The sequence below is a fragment of the Triturus cristatus genome, chromosome 3_1, assembly GCF_964204655.1.
Source record: "Triturus cristatus chromosome 3_1, aTriCri1.1, whole genome shotgun sequence".
Taxonomy (NCBI): domain Eukaryota; kingdom Metazoa; phylum Chordata; class Amphibia; order Caudata; family Salamandridae; genus Triturus; species Triturus cristatus.
Window position 1 is genome coordinate 1,052,242,120 of NC_140583.1, and position 16,470 is coordinate 1,052,258,589.

Sequence of the window (16,470 nt, forward strand, 5' to 3'; positions counted from 1 at the left end):
CTGGTGTCAATCCCAATTTCTCTGCTTGACCAAATTTTATGATTCAAGGCAAACACTTTATTTCACAATGCTTCCTTTTTGCTCATTATGAAATATGAGAGCACCTTCAAAATACATGAATTCAGCATATATGCACCATAAAAAAATCTCCTGTGTTTTATTTAATTGTCTATAATGTTGTTCTGCCATAAAAAGAATCTAGGCCACATACAAGCTACACATGACAGCTGACTTGCCTCTTAGGTTACTAATAGCATTGTCATCAGCAGGGTCAGACTGGGAGAGATAATGGGCCCAGGCACCAAAATAACATTGGCCCGCAATAGTGAATGGGATAGCTAAAACAGTGGACCATATTTGCAAATTAGGCTTATAAAGACTTACTGAATAGATGTCTTGCAATATATGGGAAACTGCTTGCATGTGTGCTTACTACAAACAATGTCTGTGGTAAGACCAGGCAAATCAACAGACCATTAAACCGGCCTACACAAGCCATAACACCAGCCCATGCACTGGCCTATTTGACCAGCCCATCTGGCACTGCCAGATTGCCTTATTGGCCAGTCCAACCCTGGTCACCAGGACGGAGGCAGCAATGTTTTCTAAGTTCATGTTTGAAAACTCTCACTTTTAATAAATAATCTCAATGAAGTGATAACTCATATACTAAGCGAGAAGAAATATATTGTTTGAATTTTGAAGACACCTTACCCTATTAAAACATGAAGTTTGTTGCATGTTTTTCATGCCAAATATTTTCAAGCCTGAGCTCTTGGACAGGCTTTCACAGCCAGAGACGCTCCTTCGCTCTGCTCTGACTCGGCTCTCCCTGTTAATTTACTCCTTGCCCATTCCTAGGGTAGCCACATATACACTACAGCTTGCGGGCTGGGTCTGTCACCTTTCCTTTTGCTAGATGGTTCCATGGCAGCACTTCTTACAATGGCCAAAGGGAAAGGAGCAGTTTTTCGGTTGGCTGCATTATGTTTTGCCCTTTGCACTCAGGGTTTGCAGCCCAGAGAAACAGCAGGCATAACACAGCTCTTAGGGCAGTGTTTCCCAAACTGTGGTCCAAGGACCCCCAGGGGTCTGTGACACATTCTCAGGGGGTCCGCAGGCAGCAGTTTTAAAAGCACTGCAAAGTTCCTTGTATAATTCGCAGATTTCAAGCAACAATAAAAGTGTCAAGATAACACCAGTGATTAATGTACCTGGTGGAGAGAGATGAGAGTTTTTTCCAGTGGCACCTTTGACTTATCCAATGTAGCACAGAGGGTTAATGTGCCTACCGCAAAGAACATGTGCCATGCATTTTAAAAAACAGTATTTTATGTGCATAGGTCAGTGAGTTACTGCTTTTGTCACAGAGATTCTTTTGCTACTGTGCAGTTCATAAGTGACAATGGTAAACCAGCAAAATGACCTATAAACTGTCATCAAAGAGCTGCTTGCAAACTGCATGGTACAAGCTAGTAACATGTTTTTCACAGTCTTTCTTTATCCTAATGCTGCTTAAAAAGGTTGATTTGGGTGGAAATACATTTTTATTGTTAAAGTCAATGCTAACCATTTCCTGCTTCTCCAGACCAAACACTTCTTTAAAATGCCTACCAGTATGAATGACGTGAATCCTGCACCTTGTAGTCCCCTTTGCCTTATGTAACATTTTCTGTACACTGATTTACACGTATGATTCATTGTCTCTATATTTGTGTGATGTAAAGTGCTCTGACATCCTACAATGGTATGAGAGATGCTATAAAACACATGAAATACATGTGACAGAGGCGCAATGGAGAGATGAGAGGCACTGTTGGAGGGTGATAATAAGGGAACCATTGAAGAACCCCAACAAAGATTGTCGTATTCTGGGGAACAGTAAGGTCTTCGTTTACTATTCTTTAAAAGCTAATACAATTCAATATATAAAGATAAATGTGTTGCAGACTGCACTATTGTTTCCTACATTTTTTAGGGGGGGGGGGGAGCCTCCCAAAGCCCCCTTTGTAGCAATCAGGCTCACTCACTGCACTTGGTGTGCACCGTATAGGGACTGGTCTGAAAACATTTGCCGGGTCTGCTTTGGGTTTCCATTCTGGCCCTGGCAGGAGCAGGAGCCTCGTACTGTGAAATAAAACCAACCATTTAAAAGTTAGTCACAGAGATGTAGCTCCAACCTTCCCATTAAAATGTTTGGTGCTTTGCAAATTCTTCCAATATAAAATACTAAGGTGGATATTTACAACAGAAGTAGTGGAGCGTGTCGTTAGCCTCCTCGGCTTAACGACACGCTCCGCCACTTCAGAAATGCAGGGCAGCACCATATTTACAAGAATATGGTGCAGCCCTGCGTTTCTGCCTGCGTTGGCGCTACACTTAGCAGTGTAGCGCCAACTCAGGTACCCTTGCATCATAGTGCAAGGGTGTCGGCATACAGGGGAAGATTGTTTATGTATAGGAAGGTCCCTCTTTCTGCATATAAACATTCTTGAAATGTTGTTTTATTACTTCTATGTGTGCTGTTTAATGCAGCACCCATGGAAGTTACAGAATGTCATTTTTTTAAAAGATTGTTTATGTGAAGGAAGGGTCACCTTCCTGAACATAAACGATCCAAGGCATTTTGCTTTTTCCATGTGTGCTGCACAAGGCAGCATACATGGAAAAAGCAAAAACGGGTAGAAATAAAGCATTTCTCTTCATTTCGCCAAGTTAAGCCAGGTTTTTCCTAGTCTTAATTTTGCCGCTGCCTCCTATTTACGCTGCCCTTGTAAATAGGGCCTGCGCCAAAATCAATGGGTGTTGCGGTGGAAACACAGCGCAACACCGACTGCCCACCCCTTTCACGCTAAGCATTGCGTGAAAGGGGGCCTTATTTACAAGGCAGCGTTAAGCTACTTTAAGTGGCTTAACACTGCCTTGTAAATAGGGCGAAGCCCCTATTGCCACGAGAACATCGCAAAAAGTGACTTTTCCATGGTGATAGGGGGTTGTAAATATGCCCCTAAAATCCTTAGTAATTCGAGTATTTGTTTTCTGTGCACACATGTTTATTTTTTGCGAATTACTGTTTTAATGTCTGAAATTTAAATCATACAAATGTCTTGGGGGTCCCCGGGTTCCAGTGGTGACTTAATAGGGGTCCTCAGGAATCAAAAGTTTAGGAACCACTGCTTTAGGGTTTTCTGTGTGAAGGGGATAAGGTAGGGTGTAATCGAAGCCTCACCTCACGAAATTCGTTTAATCTTATTTGCAAATGCTGAAAGTGTTCCCTTTTCCCAACAGTACAAGCAAAATATAATGGCACATCCCCAATGGGCACCTGCTATATTCTGTTGTCATTTCACTCTAGCTATGTGCAGTAGTGCCATGAAGTCAAGTGTTCATAAAACATATTTCCTAGATTGCTGTCACTACATGGACATTTAACAATTAGGCACTGGAACGTAAGTGGTTAGGGGAATTACATTAAATGTTTTACATGGAGGACACTTAATCTTACATCTTTGACATTATCTTAGTGCAACATTGTACTGTGACAACTTTAAAGCTAAAGTTATGCAACCAGGTCTCAAATACACATCTACATTTGTGTCAGAAATGTAATTTGAAATTTGAACTTTGAGCATAGCCACTGCATTATTTGCAGTGCATAATAAATGTATTTTTCTTTTTCAATATATTGGGGGAAAGATAAAAAGGTTTTCATCTTCCTACATCTGACAATACCAGGGGGGCCAGTTAAAGACGTCATAGTTCTAATTCTAACGAACCTACCAGAATATTTCACGAAAGAGTGATAATGGGGGTGGGGCATTGAGGTTTGGCAAGGGCAGGATGCGGTTCCTGTACATTCAATGTCTGGTATTTTTATGGTTCTAACTTAAAACTTGCTATTTATGAAAACTTAAGGCCCAATTTTCAAGGAGTTTTTAGGGCCATAAATGTACATCTATGGCTGAAAATGACAGCATTTGTGCCTTCCGAATCCACAAAGGGAGTCCTGAGTAAGTGCATATACTACTGTTGATCTCCCTCTCACAAGTGTGGAGAAATCAGAAGCCACAGACCCCACACAAGGGTTAAGGAGTGGACTCAACAAGATGCAGTAAACCTTTTTAAGTTTGGGAATTCCCACAAGCTTATATTTCTGTGCACATTCCCAAAGCGATAACCCATCTGTCCATCCTAGGGGCATATTATCAAGAAACAGAGTTAAAATTATCGCCCCTTTAGCGGCAGAAAACTGCCGCTAAAGCGGCGATAATGAGCTTGATAATATACCCTGGAGAATTCCCATAGAAGCCCATGTTTTGGTGACAATATGGGCTTCTATTGGAATTCTCTGCGGCATATTATCAAGCCCATTATCGCTGCTTTAGCGGCAGTTTTCTGCCGCCAAAGCGGCGATAATTTTAACTCCATGCTTGATAATATGCCCCATAGAAAGTGTCATAGAATTACCACAGCAAGTAGCTGTAGAAATTCCCTTTCTAAGATGGGAAGGAAAATGAATCACGCCCAGACTTGATGGAGTGTAAGGGAAGAGCTATCTCCATGCGTAGAAAAGTCATTGAGGCAAAAAAAAAGAAAACATATGTATTTGCCCAGTAGCCTCTATTTTATGGACTTGATTGTGCCATATGTAGAATTATGCACATGGGGAAATAGGAGCCCACAGAATGTTTCACATTACACTCAAGGGAGCGTGCCTTGAAACCTGTGCGTGGCACCGCTTTTCAGGTGTACTATTGCGAATATATGAGAGTTATTAAATGTAGTAAATGTGCTCCTGTGTATAGATGTACCTTAACAGATGCAGATTTGCCTCTTTTTTGTTAATTTGCAGCTTAATTTTAAAGTTATTACTTTACAATCTCAGCAAAAATGAGTGTGTCCTCCAGATATTTAAGGGTTCCTTCAAAAAGGTCAAAAACAGCGAGAATGCCCCGATTAATTACCGGTAATCTTCATTACTCCGAGTATTGCCTTCCTCGCCACATGAGTTATGAAGTGAGCTTTAGCTCCACACCAGAACCCTCCAAAGCAAATTAGCATCTCATTCATCATTTACTTTGTTTTGGCATAACACCTTAAAACGTTTCACATACAACATCCAAAGGAAACCGAGTCTTATTTAAAAATACATTCATTCCTATAAAATTCATAAACATTTGAAATTGTGCCGAGTACAACATTCAGAGTGTCGCTAGAATTAAGAAGCTCTACAAAAGATAAAAATGGAATAATCATATATACAAAAGAGTAAAACAGCCTAGAATCGCGTTAATAGTAATTGCACAATCAAAAGGCCTTATGGCTTTTTGACAAAAATACTAAAATCAATTAACATACAGTTAGCCAAGCAGGGACCTAAATAGCATCTCTGTAAATTATGTTGTTCCTCATCTATAGCCATTTAACTACTGTTGGCCACCCCACTATGTTCTGTGCTTTTTCCTTGCAGCTTTGAACTAATACCCCACATGTGGCTTTGGAACTTAGCAACTGTGCAAACAAAGACAGGTCTTGTGTCAGATTTTAAAATACACAAGGCTTCCCAAAGTTCTGCGTGTCCAGTTGCTGACAGATGGGCTAATCAATTTCAGTCTCTGTCGTGCGTAAGCAGGGCAAGCAAACAGCACATGGGCTATGGACTCCACGGGAGCCTTGCATCCTGGGCAGCTGGTAGGGCACATATCGTTAGTATGCCAATTGGCTTTTACCTCATTCACTGGGAGAGTGCAAAGCCTAAATGGATATAGAGCTTTCTTCCTAGTTTACTTGTATTAGGTCAAGGTAATGTTCCAGAAGTCTAGTCTGATTGTGGAGTAGGAATTCTGTAGTTAGTTTTCCTCGGTCAATCCTGGTGGAATCTGCTTGTGTGACCCATTCCCAATAATGCTTCCTTACTACATGTTTTTGGAGCAGGGGTGAGTCAGGGTTTTCTCAGGCTTCTCTGAGTCCTATGCTAAATACAAGCCTTTTCATATTGCTCAGCCACCCAACCTTATTAGAAACATTTAGGAGGATGACCTCTGCCATGGCTTCGGCATAAGGCAATAGCTCCGGAGTACTCCGGACTCTGGCCCAGAATACCAATGGACGAAACTTGGCAATGTCACTAATGGGATGTCAGCCCATGTCTAGCATTAAAGGATGGAGTGGGTACTTTGGGGCAGCATCACTAGATTCCTTATACATTTATGCTCTGATCTAATGAGCTCCAATGTCTTTTCCAAGCCCCACAATGTAGATCCGTACAGGGCAGAACTCACAGCTTTGAGATCATAGACCTGCAGGGCAGCAGCAACTGGTCTGGTGTGGGAGCAGCAATGTTCTTTCGCTAGTGCGCCTGTTACACATTTGTGATTCAATGACATTTTTGTTATATGGGACCTCCAAGACATTTTCTCCGAGAGTTTAAACCCTAGATAGTCAAAGGTGCTTACTCTTTGCAGGGTATCCCTCCTAGAGTTGTCGTGCCCTTATATGACTTATGTGGATTGTAAACCATACATTTTGTCTTGGGGGTATTCATTTCAACGCCCGAGCATTGCAAAAAAGACTAAGGGCCATATGTAGGTAAATTACATTTACCGATTCTTAAATACCGAATTTTACCGATTCGGTATTTATGAATCGGTAAATGTAATGTAGGTAAAAAAATACCGAATCGGTAAGTGTCGGTATTTTAGAGTCGGTATTTACCGATTCGGTAATGGCAACTGGCTTCCCATTCATTCCTATGGGCCTGGAGGCCCATAGGAATGAATGGGAAGCCAGTTGCCATTACCGAATCGGTAAATACCGAATCGGTAATGGGGGAGGCAGTATCATGGGTGGCAGGGTGGCACATTGACACCCTGTTGCACCCCTGATTCGTCCATGTGTGCACATGTGGTGCACATACATGCCCTAAGGGCATGTATGTCTGCCACATTGCACACTTCACAGTGCACAAAAATGCATTTTTACACATATTCGTCATTTACCACCAACTTTTAGTTGGTGGTAAATAACGAATCCCCACACCCACGACACACTCCCCCTACATCTCATTTCTGGATTCGGTATTTACCGAATCGGTAAAATTACCGATTCGGTAATTTTACCGATTCGGTAAATTACCGAATCCAGAAATGATCCCCCTACATAGCAAAAGCCTAAATACCGGTCGGTAACGGTATATTTACCGAAAATCGGCCGTTACCGACCGGTATTAGGCTACCTACATGAGGCCCCAAATCTGTTTAATAATGACTGCAGCCCTGCCGGAGTTTTAGACACCAGTAGGGTATTGTCTGCAAAGAAAAGGGTTACTACCTTCTCCCCACGTAAAGAAGGGGCATCGGCAGGCTCTTGTAATAAAAAACTTACAACTTCGTTCATGTAGAGGTAAAACAGAGTGGGTGCCAAAACACAACCTTGGCAGACACCCCAACTATCTGGAATGCGGTCTGTAAGTTGCCCCTGCATGCCCCATGCTATCCACGCAACATTGTTTTCGTGAAGTCGGGTGACCAAATTGTGAATTGGAGGAGGGATTCCCATATCATTTAATACTTGCCATAACTTTGGTCTGGGAACTAGGTCAAAGGCAGTCTTCAGATCAATAAAAGCTAAGTACAGGCTGCCCTGTCCAATGACTACAACTTTCTAATAAAGCAATAAAATCCACAAAACCTGGTCGATAGTCCCTGTCTTTTCTCCGAAGCCTTCTTGAGATTGCATTAGAATAGCGTTGTCATCTGCCCAAACCTGGATCTTCTGAAGGAGGGCTCTGCTGAAAATGTTTTGCAGCGCATCTATCAGCTAATAGGCCTATAGTTGCAGGGCTGACCTCTGTCCCCTTTTTTGTAGATTGGGATCACCTACAGCCAGGACCCTGGGACGGGAGCACCGCTGGCAATGGCGTTTGAAAGGAGTAATATGTAATGAGGCCAGTTTGAGATGTCTGATAAAAAAGGTCTCCCAGCACACCGTCTGGCCCTGAGGCTTTGGCCTGAACTATTCGCCTAATTGAACCCTTGATCTCATTCAAGGAGAAGAAATCTTCATCCAGTAGCAGGGGAGGGCAGAAGGTGTTCCCCACAGTGGGTGGGACATCAGCATCAGTATAAAACATTTTAAAATGATCATGCCAGACTTGGGCTTAAATATAATTTGGAGGCAAACAGCCCTTTGTTTCACTGCCCCAGACGAATAAGGACCAGAATGTTTTTGGATCTTTGTCGGCACAAGCTTCCTTAAGTGACTGCCAGCGGGATTCATCCCACGCCTTCTTTGCGTGGTGAAGGGCAGCCTTGTAGCTACTTCCAGAGGCTCTAATTTGATTGATGTATTTAGATTTTAGAGCCAGAGCTAGATTTAATCGTTGGATCTTACATTCCTTATTAAACCAAGATACTGAGCCCCCTTTCGATTTTTTGGTCCTTGATTTGTGCCCTGGTACAGTGAAATAGAAGCCTATTTGCTCGAAAAGGCGAGAATGGACAGTACCTACTTCGTCCAGCCCTCCAAGGCTTTTAAGTAGGAACTGTATTTCTAGAGTGCCCGCCATAAGATCCTGCTGTAGACCCCGAAGCTTATCTTCACAGACAATAACCTTTTGCCATTTTAATCTACGGCCATCATTTGATGGGAAGACCTCCTTTGAGATATTCTGGAATGGGGTCTCATTGGTATAGCCACCCCACACCAGTTTCATATTTAAACAGAGCGGGTTGTGGTCGCTATCAGTTGTGTTTCCCACAATCATATCTATGACGCACCTCCATAACCTCATATCTATTAAAATATAATTAATTTGTGATATACTATTTGCCCTATTAAAAGAATTTGCTCATAAGATGTCTGATTTTGTTCTGCTGTTCGCTGCCCTCAGCCCATACTCTAGGTTTACGGCATTTACTTGGAGAACCAGTGGCGACCATCTCTTAACTGGCGGAAGCTCTAAGGAGGGGACCGCCTACATCTGGTCTTTAAATGAGATGTTAAAATCACCTATCATTTATCTGGAATGTGCTAGGCACTTTTCCAATAATTCCTCCAGCTGTGAAAGTGTAGCAGAGGGTCTACCCCCCTTTGTTCCTCCTACATATATATTGTATAGCTCAATAGTTTTACCTGAAGGGCCCATAATATGTAACTCGAGAATATCTGAGCTGTCCGAGTTAAGTAATGTAATCTTGCAACCCAAGGCAATCTTAACCCAAATTATCAGACCCCCTGTTGGGCATCATTCCCTTTGGAGACTGCTGGGGCTCAGTAGCACTGATTTGTGTAAGGGGGCCAAGCTCCAGGTTTCCTGAAAAATGTATACATCATAGCCCTCTATCAAATCATTCCAATGGGGGAGGGACATTTTACTACTTAGTCCTGCCACATTCCAGGATACTATTGTAAGTTGGAGATCAGAGCAAGGGCTTTCATGCTTTCCGCTGCTTGATCTAACATAAAAGCTATCGATAGTGGTTGGGATCATATTGCTAGAAGTGTTTCCGGAGATCATACCAGTAGAAGAAACCCCCCAATTTTGGTTCACTATTCTACCACCTTCAGTTTCTCGAGTCCTACTTGCCTCCCTGATTGGTAACCAGGTACCTTCGGAATGGAAACTAGGGGTAAGTATTGTCGTATTAATGCAAGAGTAGCTGTCCATACAACAATTAACCCCCAGGAGTCAATCAATGGTCTCTAGTGTTGATTTGGGGCCTGTCCGATCCAAAATAGTAGATGGATTTGTATGTGAATATAACTGATCTATGGGAATATGTCGTTTGAGTTGAATATGGGATGAATCGGGTGGGCAGCTTCTAAAGTCTAAGGCCAGAAAATTCTCAGCTAGCTCATTCCCTTTAAGAGTTAGCTCTATGCAATCAGTAAGCTGATTTGGGACTGCGCATCTTCTTACCCCTATGATACATCGCGACTCACTGAGCGGCATCCTCTGACATGGCAAATTCAATGGATTGCTTTATTTGGCAGTGAGTCTCCTCCCTCATGCCCCTTCCCTGCCCCCATTTTGGGGACTTTTGTCATGTAGATCTTCTGGGAAGATATTAGTGCTGGGAGTGCGTGAGCTAGTGGTGTTGGCTGTATCCGGCCAGTTCTCACGGGAGCTGCCTCCCGATATGTGCTGTTTCTTATCACACCGAGGTGGTTGAGATGTTTTCTCCCTGCCAATGTGTTAAGGGGGGAATCAATTTTGGTGCCCCTTGGACATGGCAACTAGTGGAAGAGTGTGAAATGCTTTGTGAAGAAAGATCCCTTCTATGCTTGGTAGGCAGGGCTGGAGGGGGGGGCGCATAGGAGATTTGACTGTTTTCTCTCAATACGGTCTCAATTAGAGGAGCAACTGTTGCGTGAGTAGCCCTGTAAGGCAACCTATCATAGATCTTACAACCCCCACTTCAGCTCTCAAGTCACTAATAAGCCGGTAGGTGTTCTGGTGATCATCTTGAGAGTTTGACACTGGTTCACATAATGCCTCTAAGTCCAATTGCATGTTGCCAACTTCTGGGCTGGTATTTGAATCTGAGAGAAGAGAATATCTGTTGTTACATTGGATCCCTAAGTCAAGTTGGCTCCTGGTACAAATATCAATTGGCGGTGGATGAACTCTTGCAGCGTGGCACATGTCTCTCTGTTTCCTGGGGATGGAGTTCTTACTCTTTATTCTACTAAACATTTTTGGGATGGCCGGCGTAGTGCTAGAACTGGTGTTGTTGCTAGAAGGGCCTTGGCTACCCAATATGCTTGTTGGAGCTTATGCTTTAATGTCTCGGATGCCTTCACATTTGTCTAACAGACAATAAATTCAGTCTAGAACACAATTACTGCCAGCTTGTTTAGTCATTTTCTTTGCTTTTTTCCCCTTACCCACTGCCCCACCTTCAGTGCCCTCCACTGCTTTCCTTTTTCCCATGATTAACATAACAATATTTACCAAGGGACAGACTACCCTCACTCTCTTATCCCACTAGGTGTACTAGTCCCTCCCAAAAAAGAAAAACAACGGGATGCGACAGGTTTGGGAGTGCACCAAAAATGTCCTTGTCGATGTTTACAGTTGTTAGAGGATTGCGAGCAAAGAAAGTGGGTCCCACGCAGCGGGGGCTCGCAGATACCTTTATGCTCCTCTAGGCACTTCAAGATCCGGCAGAAGTATGGCAGGTGCAAGGGAGCCTGGGTGATGAAATCTGTTCCCTCCCCAACATGGCCGACCACTGTCACCCCTGACCCAGTATAAGCGAAGGGTCGAGCCACCCCACTTCCTGTAGAACTACCAAGCCCCAAGGTCCACACGAAGCCGAAAGCCAAACAGGGAGGGAGGAATGGGAACTCATGTGGCAAGGTAGACAATACTCGGAGTAATGAAGATGACCAGTAAGTAACTGGGGCATTACCTCCTCGCAAGTCTTCCTCGCCACCAGAGTTACGAAGTGAGCAGATACCCAAGCCCAGCGGCTTCATGAAAACTCACAAGAAACCACAGACAACAGGACAATGAAAAACAAGGAGGTGTAATCCAAAAAGAAAACAGTTGGGCAACAACCAAGAAGAAGCACAGAAGGCAAAAACAACAAGAGCCAGAAGAACCAGCCCAGAGACCCGCCTCAACAAAGCCCCCCACAGAAGAACCACCTCACACCACCTAGCAGTGATCCATGAACATGTGCGGGGAGGCCCAAAGAGCAGCCCTACAGCTATCAACAATAGAGACCCCAAGGAACGAGGCCCATGAGACAGACAGACCCCAGCCAGGACCCCAGGCAGACCGACCCTGTACCCGGGCAGACACCTCAGAACCATGTGCACCATAGGCCAGCAAACCATCCACTCAGGGTGGAGAGTGAAGGTGAATGACCAAGCCGGACAGGACCAAAAGTGACAAACAAGGTAGCACAGCAGCAAAAAGACGCAGTCCGCTCCAAAAACAGCGTCACCGCCCGTCGGACAACCAACAGCGAGGGAGCTGAATCCACCCCAGACCAAACGACTGGAGGGAAAGTAGGCAACACGACCCCCGGGGACAGTCGACAACCGAGGGGACAATGGGCACAAACGTAGGAAGCGGATGCCCCAAAACGGTCCGTCAGAACCCGCAAGACGCAAGTGAGTGCAATAGGACCCCAGCTTTATTATCATTTTATTTATGATGGTAATGTAGTGGAGAGGGCAGGGGGTACAAGATAAAAAAAATAAAAAAAGAACTTGCCCCCTCGCCACGCCTCTCCTCTGTCGACTCTCGTCGTTCTCGGCTGTTAGAACCAGGATGCACACAGGCTCCCTCCCCTAAGCCAATCATAACACTGCAATGCAGCATTGTGATTGGTCTGAGCGTTGTCGTTCAGCGCTCAGATGAGGTATGGAGCCTAGTCATGTTCCTCACTAGGCTGTGTAATGCAGCCGGGTGGGGAACATGCAAAGTGCGCATGACTGCTTGGCCGGCCCAAGATAGCCGGCCAAACAGTCATGCACATTTGGAGTGTGCAAACCACTCTTCCCAATGTCCCACCAGCCCAGCCCCGCTCTCCCTAACCCAGCCCTGAACCTGCAAAAAATTAAAGGATAATAACTAAGGGGCATATTATCAAGGACAGCGTTAAAAATGATCGCCGGTTTAGCGGCAGAAAACTGCCTCTAAAGCGGCGATAATGGGCTTGATAATATGCCCTTGAAAATTCCAATAGAAGTCCATGTTCTGGTGTGAACATGGGCTTCTATTGGAATTATCCAGGGCATATTATCAAGCCCATTATCGCCGCGTTAGCGGCAGTTTTCTGCCGCTAAACCGGCGATAATTTTAACGCCATCCTTGATAATATGCCCCTAAGTTATTCTCCTTTTATTTTTCCTGCTGTGGGGCAATGCTCCTCCACCTTAGCGGAGCAGTCGCCCCTGGTGGCTCGTCCACCTCTAGGCAGCACAGCAGCGTGTTTGTGGCGCTACACAGCAGGGATCCTTTTCTTGTCAGGTTTTTTCTTCTTTTCTTTTTTTTTAAGGTTCGCCAGCTTTACTCATGGAGGAGTCTGCAAACTTTTTCAAAAAAGTGCAACGTTGCAAGCAGTCAAGTCTCGCACATTCACACCTCTCTAGCGTCCACACCGCAGGCGGGGCAGCCGAGTGGCTTCACAACACAACGCAGATTTCCCACATCTTAACATATATTTTGTCCAAAAAGTCCTTTTCTATTCAGTGCAAAAATGAATTCAAATGCAATGCCTACGCTCACGAGGCAGCAACTTTGTCTGTTTGTAACATCAGGCGAAGGAAAAGGGAAACAACAGGAAACCTCATTGTTATGGTTAACACAATGTCGTGTTGGGCCGGGTATTTCTGAGGAATTGTTTGCCAGGCGCCATAAAGGAGGAATTAACTGGCTCCTAGGTAGAAAGCTGTCCCGTATACATCCTCAGCTGGCTGGATTTCTGCATGGACAAAGGACAGTCTTGGATTGTAGTCATTGGAGTCTTTGTATCCTTAGATGTCACCAGACTGCATTTTCATGCACCCTTTGTCCTTGTGATCGAGTGATGCTTTTTCGACTGCTCGGGTTTGTTTTCTTAGCACTAACCCGCCCCCCCCCACCCCGCATAACCTGTTATCCAGTTCAAATATTCACCTGTATTCAAATACAGGCGAGCGAATAGATTTATGAATGATCCAAAGAAACACACCAGGCACCCATTATTAGCTAAATCCATTTTAAGTATTGTGGTGTGGTGAAGGGGCCAGGTATATATACAGCATTAAAACGAAATGTTAGCTTGATGGGTTGAGAGCCAAGTGCAGTGATCTCTGTGCCACGAATCCCAGAAGGGCTGACTTAGCCTTTTATCCTACCGAGAACAATGAGATATTTAGCTTCAACTTGGGTAAAACAAATAATAAGAAGAAAACACTAGCAGCTGTCTCTACTGTAATAGGAAACATAATCAAATTGAATACATTTATATAAAACCATTTATCACTCGGCTCATAGATATCAGTGAATGGTTCCTTAGAACTACCACAGCCCTGATCAGAGATTAGTACGATTATCAGGGCCACTGGAATTATGCGTCAGATGAGGGCCAAATCATAAGGCAGAGTTGACTAAATTATGCAGCAAAAAAAAGAAAATTATGAGGCATAACGTGGCACGTTTTGTGATAGTATTATTTCATTATTTTGTAATTTGTACACTTGCTAACACTTTCTGGGATTAGGTTGCTCCTCATTGGTGCCAGTTCAACACCTAAATATAGCAAACAGCCAACCTTTGCAAAGGGCGCTCCACTGCCTAGCAACATAGTCACTTGGGGGCATATTATCAAGGACGGCGTTAAAATTATCGCCGCTTTAGTGGTAGGAAACTGCCGGTAAAGCGGCAATGATGGGCTTGATAATATGCCGCAGAGAATTCCAATAGAAGCCCATGTTCACACCAGAACATGGGCTTCTATTGGAATTCTCTGCGGCATATTATCAAGCCCATTATCGCCGCTTTTAGCGGCAGTTTCCTGCCACTAAAGCGGCGATAATTTTAACGCCGTCCTTGATAATATGCCCCTACGTTTTTAGGAACTTTTGATCTGTTCGCGCTAGAAACAATTTTTTTTCATTGATAAAATCTGCAGTTTATGCAACACATAATGGATCATGCAGCAAATCCTGCAAATCCATAATTATGCGAAAAAACGGTGCAGCTGCACAATCGCAGGATTACAGTGGCCATGACAATTATTTATATGACACATGGCTATTTAACCATGAATGTGTCTAGTATAAACTATTCTCGAGTATTAGGATTGAACTGAAAAATGACGCATTCAAATATACAAATTATACGGTTTCATATCATTTATTTAGAAACTGTATTTGTTTTTTTTTTTTAAATCGGTAAATCCTGGGGTACCCCTTTCTCCTCAATCGTTCTACTTCCCTCCTGCTTCTTCCTTTTCCTTTTTCTTTTTCAAAATGGCGGAGTAGCCGGCCGTGCCACCATTTTACATCATACAGTACCCTTAACTGCCTGTACTCTTTTTATCTTGCACTCTTGGTCCAATATTATTTTGCTTTATTGTCTAATTACCTTTTTTTGTCAGTCCGATTTCAACTCACATTATTTGATTAATTTGAAAAAGTTGCTTATTACCCGTCTTTACACTGATTTGATACAGCCCTCCAGACCCACATGGCACCCAGGCTCTGAAACATTATCTCTGTTTGCCTTCTTATAAATTACTCGAATTACCAAAATAATCAAACGATTTTGAGAAACTTAACATTTTAACAACTCTATGTCTCCTTTTAGTACAATCTACTAAAAGCACTGGCTACTACGTCATTCACTATGTTATTCAGATTGCCTAAAGACATTAGATTTCGCATGCACCGTGAAAAAAAAATTGTTCAATTTGCAGTTGCTTAATTCTCCTGTCCAAACAAAAATTTCTTAAGATGACCAAACATTGTACGTGAAATGATTAATGGACAGGATAACAAAATACTGACCTGACATTTGGACGAATTGAGTTTGAGACGCGTTGTTGCTGCCCTAAAAAAAAAGAGACATCTTTTTTTTAAAGAATGTTTACTTGTTAGCTCCAAGTACAAGATATAGATATGTTTTTACTTGACATTTCACAGAACCTGACATGTGGACAGAAGTAATTAATTAGGAAATTCAAAGCTAGCGAAAGTGGAGAAAACATTCAGTGCCAAAATCCAGAGTTTCTTTCCAGGTGATTTTTCATCTGTTTGCAAGCAACTTAGAAATGGCTTTCATACATTAACCATACTGATGGACTATGGGGCATATTCTCAAGGACTTATCGCCGAGTTAGCAGCACTTTATCGCAGCTAAAGTGGTGATAAATGTATCGCCCTATTCACAAGCTGGTGCTAACAGCCGATATCCCCAGTTTTCCTGCGAAAGCAGCCGCAAAAAACATTGCCACAGATGACACCGGCAACTAACGCTAATGAGATGCAGAGTAGGCGTTCCCATGCAAAAAGCCGCGACAACACCACTTCGCAACATTCTCAACAACCAGCCAGTTTGGCGATAAAAACACAAAACAGGCGATAAGGAGCGTTAGCAGCAGGGATTTAACACCTGCTCCGACCTGGTGTTAAGTCGGACGACACCCTGCACCATAAAGGGTGCCCATCCCAGAGCCACACTTGAAGAACAACAGATGCCATGGAGCTACTCATCATGCAGCTCGGAGCCCCAAGAGGGCCACAACACCCACCGCCATCACCCCCATACCCGCCCCCTGGGCCCTCCCTCTGCCCCCCCTGGACTACCATAGAGGCAGCGCAGACAAAGACAGTGGACCTTCAGAAAACGCACCAGCCTCACAGACTTAACACCAGAGGATGTCATTGCCCACTACAGGTTCAAAAGGACAACTATCCTGCGCATCCCCGCCATCATTGCCCACAGGCTGACGGTATCAACACAGCGGACAA

General features: G+C 43.7%; 1 protein-coding gene across 1 annotated transcript in view; it reads right to left on the reverse strand.

Annotated features, from left to right (window-relative positions):
* The window catches only part of POU2AF2 (POU class 2 homeobox associating factor 2), a 304,443-nt gene that overhangs the window by 39,772 nt on the left and 248,201 nt on the right, over positions 1 to 16,470 (reverse strand). The window contains exon 3 of the mRNA XM_085646444.1: positions 15,508 to 15,550. Coding sequence (XP_085502570.1) covers positions 15,508 to 15,550 — 43 coding nt within the window. The remainder of the gene's footprint in view (positions 1 to 15,507; positions 15,551 to 16,470) is intronic.